Consider the following 10053-nt stretch of genomic DNA (forward strand, 5'->3'; position numbering starts at 1 on the left):
TTCAAGGCTTCCAGGGAGGGAATCCATTGGAAATGGTGGCAGCGGGACCAAAGCTAAGCTGGTAGTTAAGCTGAGAAGTTTTCATGCAGGCCCCTACATTTGTACCCTAAAGTTCAAAGTGGGGATACAGCCTTGACAAAGCCCTTCTCTGATCCTACACAGAGGAGAAGAAAAGGAATGTTCTTTAACTGGCTGAAATGAAGTGATAGGACTATTCTGTTCTTCAAAGCATCACAGTGTTTAAGGAAGGCTGTTGATCTTTAGGAACCAATCTAAATGGCAAGAGCCTCAAATGATGTAAATCTGCATATCTCTAATTACTGAGGCCTGGTCTACACTATGAGTTTAGGTCGACTTTAGCAGCGTTAAATCGAATTAAGCCTGGACACGTCCACATGATGAAGCCCTTTTTTTCGACTTAAAGGGCCCTTTAAACCGGTTTCTTTACTCCACCTCTGACGAGAGGATTAGCACTAAAATCGGCCTTTGTGGATCAGATTTGGGGTAGTGTGGATGGAATTTGACATTATTGGCCTCCGGGAGCTATCCCACAGTGCTTCATTGTGACCGCTCTGGACAGCGCTCTCAACTCAGATGCACTGACCAGGTAGACAGGAAAAGCCCCATGAACTTTTGAATTTCATTTCCTGTTTGCCCAGCGTGGAGAGCACAGGTGACCACGCAGAGCTCATCAGCACAGGTAATCATGATGGAGTCCCAGGATCGCAAAAGAGCTCCAGCATGGACCAAACAGGAGGTACGGGATCTGCTCGCCATATGGGGAGACAAATCAGTGCTAGCTGAACTCCGTAGTAGTAAATGAAATGGCAAAATATTAGAAAAAGTCTCAAAGGCCATGAAGGACAGAGGCCATAACAGGGATGCACAGCAGTGCCGCTTGAAAATTAAGGAGCTAAGGCAAGCCTACCACAAAGCCAGAGAGGCAAACGGAAGGTCTGGGGCAGAGCTGCAAACATGCCGCTTCTACGTGGAGCTGCATGCCATTCTAGGGGTTGCAGCCACCACTACCCCAACCGTGTGCTTTGACTCCATCAATGGAGAATCACGCAACAGGGAAGCGGGTTCGGGGTACGCGGAAGATGATGATGATGAAGACAATGAAGATAGCTCACAGCAAGGAAGCGGAGAAACCGGTTTCCCCAACAGCCAGGATTTGTTTATCACCCTGGATCTGGAACCAATAGCCCCCGAACTCATCCAAGGCGTGCTCTCAGACCCTGAGGGCACACAAGGGACCTCTGGTGAGTGTACCTTTGTAAATATCACACATGGTTTAAAAGCAAGCGTGTTTAATGATTAATGATTAATTTGCCCTGACAATCGTGGCCAGTACAGCTACTGGAAAAGTCTGTTAACGTGTATGGGGATGGAGCGGAAATCCTCCAGGGACATCTCCAGAAAGCTCTCCTTCATGTACTACCAAAGCCTTTGCAAAAGGTTTCTGGGGAGGGCTGCCTTATCCCGTCCGCCATGGTAGGACACTTTACCACGCCAGGCCAGTAGCACGTAATCTGGAATCACTGCATAACAAAGCATGGCAGCGTATGGTCCTGGTGTTTGCTGGCATGCAGACAACATCCATTCCTTATCTCTCTTTGTTATCCTCAGGAGAGTGATATCATTCACGGTCACCTGGTTGAAATGGGGTGATTTTATTAAGGGGACATTCAGAGGTGCCCGTTCCTGCTCAGCTGAACAGAAATGTTCCCTGCTGTTAGCCACGCAGTGGGGGGGAAGGTGAAGTGATCATCCCAGAGAATTGGGTGTGTGGGGGGAGGGAGGTAGTTGGGTTTGTGCTGCATGTTAACCCGGAAACTGCAGCCCCTCCTTTTACATTGCAAACCAATTTTAAATAGCCAACCCAACCCATTTCCTTGATATGGGAAATGAGGGCGCTACTGTTTGAAACCATTTCCCCATGTTATGAAGGTTAAAAAAGCCAAAAGACTGTGGCTTACCATGGCTGCCTGCAAGCCGAATTCTGTTGCCTGGCACTGCGTGAGTGATCTCTCACACCAAACCGGCAGGCCCTCAATATAAGAGGAAAAAAACAACATTGTAACGAAAGCACATGTGCTGTATAATGTGAACAGCAACATTTAACGTGAAAGAGTGTACCCATTGTTCTCTAAAATGTGTCTTTTTAAACCACCTCTCCCTTCTCCTCCACCAGCTGCAAATGTTTCTCCTTCGCAGAGGCTAGTGAAGATTAGAAGGAGAAAACAGCGGACTCAGGATGATATGTTCTTGAAGCTCCAGATGTCCTCCCACGCTGACAGAGCACAGCAGAATGCGTGGAGGCAGTCAATGTCAGAGTGCAAAAAAGCGCAATGTGAACAAGAGGAGAGGTGGCGGTCAGAAGAGAGCAAGTGGCGGGCTGAAGAGGATAGGTGGCGTCAGCTTGCTGACAGAAGGCAAGAGTCGATGCTCCGGCTGCTGGAGCATCAAACTGAAATTCTCCAGTGTATGGTTGAGCTGCAGGAAAGGCAGCAGGAGCAGAGACCGCCACTACAGCCCCTGTGTAACCAACAGCCCTCCTCCCCAAGTTCCATAGCCTCCTCACCCAGACACCCAAGAACACGGTTGGGGGGGCCTCCAGCCACCCAGCCACTCCACCCCAGATGATTGCCCAAGCATCAGAAGGCTGGCCTTCAATAAGAGTTGAAGTTTTAAAGTTTTAAAGTTTTAAACTGCAGTGTGTCCTTGTCCTTCCCTCCTCCCCCACCCCACCCGGCGCTTCCCTCCTCCCCCCACCCCTCCCAGGCTACCTTGGCAGTTATCCCCCTAGTTGTATGATGAATTAATAAAGAATGCATGAATGTGAAGTAACAATGACTTTGCCTCTGAAAGCGGTGCTCGAAGGGAGGAGGGGAGGGTCATTAGCTTACAGGGAAGTAGAGTGAAGCGGGGGACGGGGGGTAGGAGGGTTCATCAAGGAGAAACAAACAGAAGTTTCACACCGTAGCCTGGCCAGTCACAAAACTTGTTTTCAAAGCTTCTCTGATGCACACCGCGCCCTGCTGTACTCTTCTAACCACCCGGGTGTCTGGCTGCATGTAATCAGCGGCCAGGCGATTTGCCTCAACCTCCTACCCCGCCATAAATGTCTCCCCATTACTCTCACAGATATTATGGAGTGCACAACAAGCAGCAATAACAATTGGAATATTGGCTTCGCTGAGGTCTATCCGAGTCAGTAACCTGCGCCAGCGTGCTTTTAAACGTCCAAATGCACATTCCACCACCATTCGGCACTTGCTCAGCCTATAGTTGAACAGGTCCTGACTCCTGTCCAGGCTGCCTGTGTACAGCTTCATGACCCATGGCATTAAGGGGTAGGCTGGGTCTCCAAGGATAACGATAGGCATTTCAACATCCCCGTTATTTGGTTATTTTCTGGTCTGGGAAGAAAGTCCCTTCCTCCAGCTTTTGAAACAGACCAGAGTTCCTGAAGACGCGAGCATCATGTACCTTTCCTGGCCATCCCACGTTGATGTTAGTGAAACGTCCCTTGTGATCCACCAGGGCTTGCAGCAGCATTGAAAAGTACCCCTTGAGGTTTATGTACTCGGTGGCTTGATGCTCCGGTGCCAAGATAGGGATATGGGTTCCGTCTATTGCCCCACCACAGTTTGGGAATCCCATTGCAACAAAGCCATCCACTATGGCCTGCACGTTACCCAGAGTCACTACCCTTGATATCAGCAGGTCTTTGATTGCGTTGGCTACTTGGATCACAGCACGCCCCACAGTAGATTTGCCCACTCCAAATTGATTCCCTACTGACCGGTAGCTGTCTGGCGTTGCAAGCTTCCACAGGGCTATCGCCACTCACTTCTCAACTGTGAGGGCTGCTCTCATCCTGGTATTCTGGCGCTTCAGGGCAGGGGAAAGCAAGTCATAAAGTTCCATGAAAGTGCCCTTACGCATGCGAAAGTTTCGCAGCCACTGAGAATCGTCCCACACCTGCAACATGATGCGGTCCCACCAGTCTGTGCTTGTTTCCTGGGCCCAGAATCGGTGTTCCACGCCATGAACCTGCCCCAGTAACACCATGATTTGCACATTGCTGCACTTTGTGAGAGGTCTATGTCCATGTCAATTTCCTCATCACTCTCGTTGCTGCGCTGCAATCGCCTCCTCGCCTGGTTTTGCTTTGGCATGTTCTGGCTCTGCATATACTCCAGGACAATGCGCGTGGTGTTCATAGTGCTCATAATTGCCACGGTGATCTGAGCGGGCTCCATGATCCCAGTGCTATGGCGTCTGGGCTGAAAAAAGGCGCGAAACTATTGTCTGATGGAGGGAGGGAGGGAGGGGCGAGTGACAACATGGCTTACAGGTACAGGGAATTAAAATCAACAAAGGTGGCTGTGCATCAGGGAGAAACACAAACAACTGTCACACAGAATGGCCCCCCACAAAGATTGAACTCAAAACCCTGGATTTATCAGGCCATTGATTTCACGGAGGGAGGGGGAAGCAAATGAATACAGAACAAATCTGGTCCATCTATTTTTTACATCTTAAGCTGGCAGCAGACGGTGCAGCATAAGTGATAGCCATCGGCATCTTCTGGGTGCTTGGCAGAAAATGATGTACTACGACTGCTAGCCATCATCGTCAAGATGGTTCAATAGGCCAGGAGACAAAACGTGTCTCCCCAGGTGTCTCTGATTGAACTCACTGAGGAATACGACGATGATGGATACCAGTCGTAATACACCATCCACTGCCAAAAGGCAAGGAGCTGCTGCTGTGTAGCAATGCAGCCCCACGTCTGCCAGCACCAAGATAGCCGATGATGGCTACCAGTCATACTGCACCGTCTACTGCCAAAAGGCAATTAGCTGCTGCTGTGTAGCAATGCAGTATCACGTCTGCCGGCACCCAGATGACATATGGGGACGGTGAGCTGAGCTGAGCGGGCTCCATGCTTGTCTGCACAGGTAACCCAAGTAACCCAGGTAAAAAGGCTCGAATCGATTGTCTGCCGTTGCTCTGACGGAGGGGGAGGGGCCTGACAACATGTACCCAGAACCCCCCGTGACACTGTTTTTGCATCATCAGGCATTGGGATCTCAACCCAGAATTCCAATGGGCGGCGGAGACTGCGGGAACTGTGGAATAGCTACCCACAGTGCAATGCTCCAGAAGTCGACGCTAGTCTCGGTACTGTGGACGCGGTCCACTGACTTAATGCACTTAGAGCATTTTATGTGGGGACACACACAATCGACTGAATAAAACCGATTTCTATAAAACCGGCTTCTATAAATTTGACCTAATTTCGTAGTGTAGACATACCCTGAGAATAGGAAAGATCGACTAAAGGTTTTCTAAGTGGGTGGACAGAAGTGTTGAAAAAAGTGCTTATGTTTTTATAGATGGGGTTGATTGGGTTCCAGGTTCCTGGCCTTTTTTATGTACAACAGATTTGCCATGGCATGATGAAATTTGTCACTTTCAAGGGCTGAGTCATAGATCTTTGCAACCTAGTGGGCTGTATGTTCTTTAACAGTTCAGTGTTAGAGTTTAAGGTCAGAAGGGACCACTAGATCATCTAGACTGACCTCCTCTATACCACAAGTCACTGACAGCACTCGCTCGCTAAACCCAAAGTATTGCAACCCTCAGGAGACTAGACTATTATGTGTCACAATCAGAGAATAGGAGCGACTGAGGTGCACAAGTGCTTGAAGCCCCTGTAATGGCAGGGAAATTATTAAATGAGAAATACCCGGGTAATCCTGGCAAATGACCCACACCCATATGCTGCAGAGGAAGGCAAAAAATCATTGCCAATCTGACTTGGAGAAAAATTCTTCCTGACCCCACATATGGTGATCAGTTAGACCCTGAGCATGTGAACAAGAACCAGCCAGCCAAGTACCCGAGAGAGAGAATGCTCGGTGCCCCTTCAGTGCCTTGGCTCACCCCATCCAGTGTCTGAACTCCAGCCGTGGCCATTCCTGATGCTTTAGAGGAGAGAGATTAAAAAATCCTCCAGTATAGCTGTAGTGAAGTCAATAGTGCTATACAGATTTACACCATCGGAGAATCTGGCCCTTTATAATTATACATATGTATGGGCCGAAAGTTTTTGCTATAGGTTGATTTGAAATTGCTTGTATTTCTTCATCAGCACTAATTTGAATATCCAAGCTTTGAAATTGTTCAGTACCAAGCACCACAAAATGTATTGTGATAAGATAGGCTCCAATATGTTTATATGAGGTTACTATCTGAGAAGTGTATCATTTATCATACACATTCTTGAATCATGAGCACTTCATTGTTGCCATTAATTATTTTGCTAACTCTGTTTTGCAAAATATTGCCTTTATGTTTATATGCTAATATTTTGCTAGGCTTATTACTTTGCTCATAGTAATGTTGCATACATAGCTGGAGTAAATAGTCCATTATTTCAATCAAAATGCTATTAAGCTGCCTCCTGATGATAGTAAGCTCATGAAGCTTATAACAGGACCCAGTTTGCATGCAGATCTTCTCTGGGACTTTAATTTGCTCCTTTCTGAAGCTGTGAGTATCCTTCAGAGATTTTGTTTTTTTCCAAGAGGCTGCTAAGGAATTATATGTGCCATAGGAAGTAGCTTTAATTGTTTCCCACAGGAGGTGTGAGTGAGTCATTGAATTCAGTGGCGTTATTGATGTCACTCTTAATTTTATCAAGTATTATGGAATCTTTGAGTAAATTAGCATTTAGCATTCAACAGGACTGAATTTATATAGCCAGGAAATATGTACTAAATTATTCCAGGGATTGATCTAGTAAATCATTGAAATCATCTCAGCTTTAACCAAAAAAAAAAAAAAAAAATCAGACAGGGTTACTAGATTATATTGATAGAATGATAAAAACAAAAGAGGTATTAGTATTACATAATATACTTTTGGATCATATCTGTCATGCTGTGTACATGGGAAATATTATTACCCGGGAAAGCGTGGAGTGCCATAATAAATCACAACAATCTCAGAGTGTGGAAGGCTATTTTCATTGGAAAAAAAGATTTCAATGCAAAATAAGACTTTTATCAAAATTACAGTAGGAAATCATACCAATTAAGTTAGTTAAGGTAAATTATTTATACTGGTGATATTTCATATGGATATGTTGTCTAAAAATAGGCAAATAGAAGTAAATAGAGAATTCGGTCAAAACTAGTTCATGGAAAAGGTAAAAAGGCTATTGGAAAAAGATATCAGTGTATCATGAGTTTAAAAATGCACCTAATTTTGGGTAATTGCACTTCTGCCACAAGTATTCTTTCGTGTGCATTTACAAAGGACTATATCTTATCCTCTCTCTTGTTCAATGTGTACATGAGGCTGTTGGAAGATTAGTGAGGAGTGGGGAGTCCTTTTGAAAATCCAAGCCAGTAGATTTTAGTAGTTAAAGAGAAAGTAGGGAAATGGCATTTTTGCTCTGTCCCCAAACAGTTGAAATTCTGAAGGATTTCATTCTAAATGAAACTCTGGCCTGGTCTACACTACGACTTTAATTCGGATTTAGCAGCGTTAAATTGAATTAACCCTGCACCCGTCCACACAACAAAGCCATTTAATTCGAAATAAAGGGCTCTTTAAATTGATTTCTGTACTCCACCCCGACGAGTGGAGTAGCGCCAAAATCGATTTTATCATTTCGAATTAGGGTTAGTGTGGCCGCAATTCGATGGTATTGGCCTACGGGAGCTATCCCACAGTGCACCATTGTGACCACTCTGGACAGCAATCTGAACTCGGATGCACTGGCCAGGTAGACAGGAAAAGCCCTGCGAACATTTGAATTTCATTTCCTGTTTGCCCAGCGTGGAGAGCACAGGTGACCACAGATAGCTCATCAGCACAGGTAACCATGCAGGCCGATAATCGAAAAAGAGCACCAGCATGGACCGTACGGGAGGTACTGGATCTGATCGCTGTATGGGGAGAGGATTCAGTGCTAGCAGAACTTCGTTCAAAAATACAAAATGCAAAAACTTTTGAAAAAATCTCCAAGGGCATGATGGAGAGAGGCCACAATAGGGACTCAGATCAGTGCCGCGTGAAAGTCAAGGAGCTCAGACAAGCCTATCAAAAAACAAAGGAGACAAACGGTCATTCCGGGTCAGAGCCGCGGACATGCCACTTCTACGACGAGCTGCATGCAGTTCTAGGGGGGGCCGCCACCACTACCCCACCTCTGACCATGGATTCCAAGGCGGGGATAATCTCATCAGCTACACCTGAGGATTCTGCGGATGGGGAAGAGGAGGAGGAGGAGGATGAGCTTGCAGAGAGCACCCAGCAGTCCGTTCTCCCCAACAGCCAGGATCTTTTTCTCAGCCTGACTGAAGTACCCTCCCAACCCAGTATCCAAGACCACGACCCCATGGAAGGGACCTCAGGTGAGTTTACCTTTTAAAATATAAAACTTGTTTTAAAAGCAAGGGTTTTTAATGATTACTTTGCCCTGAGGACTTGGGATGCATTCGCGGCCAGTACAGCTACTGGAAAAGTCTGTTAATGTGTCTGGGGAAGGAGCAGAAATCGTCCAGGGACATCTCCATGAAGCTCTCCTGGAGGTACTCCAAAAGCCTTGCCACAAGGTTTCTGGGCAATGCAGCCTTATTCCGTCCTCCATGGTAGGACACTTGACCGTGCCATGCTTGCAGCAAGTAATCTGGTATCATTGCATGACAAAGCCTGGCAGCGTATGGTCCCGGTGTTTGCTGGCATTCAAGCAACATCCGTTCTTTATCTTGCTGTGTAATCCTCAGGAGAGTGATATCGCTCATGGTAACCTGGTTGAAATACGGGAATTTAATTAAGGGGACAGAGGTGGCAGTTCTTACTGGGCTGTTTGCCTGTGGCTGAAAAGAAATCCTTCCCTGCAGTTAGTCAAGCACGGGGGGGTGGGGGGGGAATTGGCCCAGAGCTTTTTGCGTTTGGCTAGCAGGGATCTTCCCTGATACCAGCCACGCGGTGGGGGGAGGGATAAAGCAATCATCCAGAGAATTGGATGGGGGGGGGGTTAGTTTGTTTTCTGCTGCTGAATGTTAACAGGAAAACCGCAGCACTCAACGGGCTTTGCTTGGTATGTGGGAAAGGAGGGCGCAGAAGCTGAAAGACAATGGCTTACCATGGCCGCATGCAAGCTGAATTCTGTTGCCCGGACCTGTGTCTGTGATCTCTAGCAACAAAGCCACAGGCACTCAATATTAAGAGGCAAAATGCGACCTTGCACAGAAATCACATGTGCTATGTAATGTGAATAGTGTTGGTCACCGTGAAAGAGTATAAGCATTGTTCTGCAAAATGTATCTTCTTAAAATTCTCTCCTTTTTTCCCTCCCTCCAGCAGCTGCAAATTCTTCAAGCCTCCCTCCTCCGTCCCGAAGGCTATCACAGATAAGGTGTCGGAAAAAGAAGACGCGAGATGAGATGTTCGCAGAAATCATGGAATCCACCCGCAGTGACAGAGCTCATCTGAATGAGTGGAAGGACACGGTTTCAAAGTATAGGAAAGAAGCCAGTGAACGTGAGGACAGGAGGGACCAACGTGAGGACAGGAGGGGCCAACGTGAGGAGAGGAGAGACGCTCGAGATGAGAGGTGGCGGCAGGAAGATCAGAGGAAGCAGGATGCAACGCTGGGGCTGCTGCGTGAGCAAACAGACATGCTCCGGCGTCTGGTGGAGCTTCAGGAACGGCAGCAGGATAACAGAGTGCCGCTACAGCCCCTGTATAACCCCCCTTGCTGCAGCCCTTTAAACAGAGTAGTATTCCTGAATATGCGAGCGTCATGAAACCTTCCTGGCCAGCCCACGTTGATGTTGGTGAAACGTCCCTTGTGATCCACAAGTGCTTGCAGCACCATTGAAAAGTACCCCTTGTGGTTTATGTACTGGATACCCTGGTGCTCCGGTGCCAAGATAGGGATATGGGTTCCATCTATCGCCCCACTACAGTTAGGGAATCCCATTGCAGCAAAGCCATCCACTATGACCTGCACATTTCCCAGAG

At 47.2% G+C, this 10053-nt stretch overlaps 1 protein-coding gene across 1 annotated transcript; it reads left to right on the forward strand.

Annotated features, from left to right (window-relative positions):
* Nucleotides 1–8215: 8215 nt before the first annotated feature.
* On the forward strand, nucleotides 8216–9836 carry LOC135972933 (nucleolar protein 58-like). The gene is made up of 2 exons (XM_065553624.1): nucleotides 8216–8438; nucleotides 9391–9836. The coding sequence occupies exons 1-2, from the start codon at nucleotides 8240–8242 to the stop codon at nucleotides 9834–9836; spliced, it is 645 nt and encodes a 214-aa protein (XP_065409696.1). The 5' UTR covers nucleotides 8216–8239.
* The last annotated feature ends 217 nt before the right edge of the window (nucleotides 9837–10053 follow it).

The sequence above is a fragment of the Chrysemys picta genome, chromosome 7 (genome assembly GCF_011386835.1).
Source record: "Chrysemys picta bellii isolate R12L10 chromosome 7, ASM1138683v2, whole genome shotgun sequence".
Lineage (NCBI taxonomy): Eukaryota > Metazoa > Chordata > Testudines > Emydidae > Chrysemys > Chrysemys picta.

What these genes read in the sequence shown, in the direction of transcription:
- LOC135972933 (XM_065553624.1), top strand. Translation starts at nt 8,240, where the DNA reads ATGGATTCCAAGGCGGGGATAATCTCATCAGCTACACCTGAGGATTCT. An exon ending in CCCCATGGAAGGGACCTCAG is followed by an intron (nt 8,439 to 9,390) that starts GTGAGTTTACCT and finishes CCCTCCCTCCAG; the next exon opens with CAGCTGCAAATTCTTCAAGC.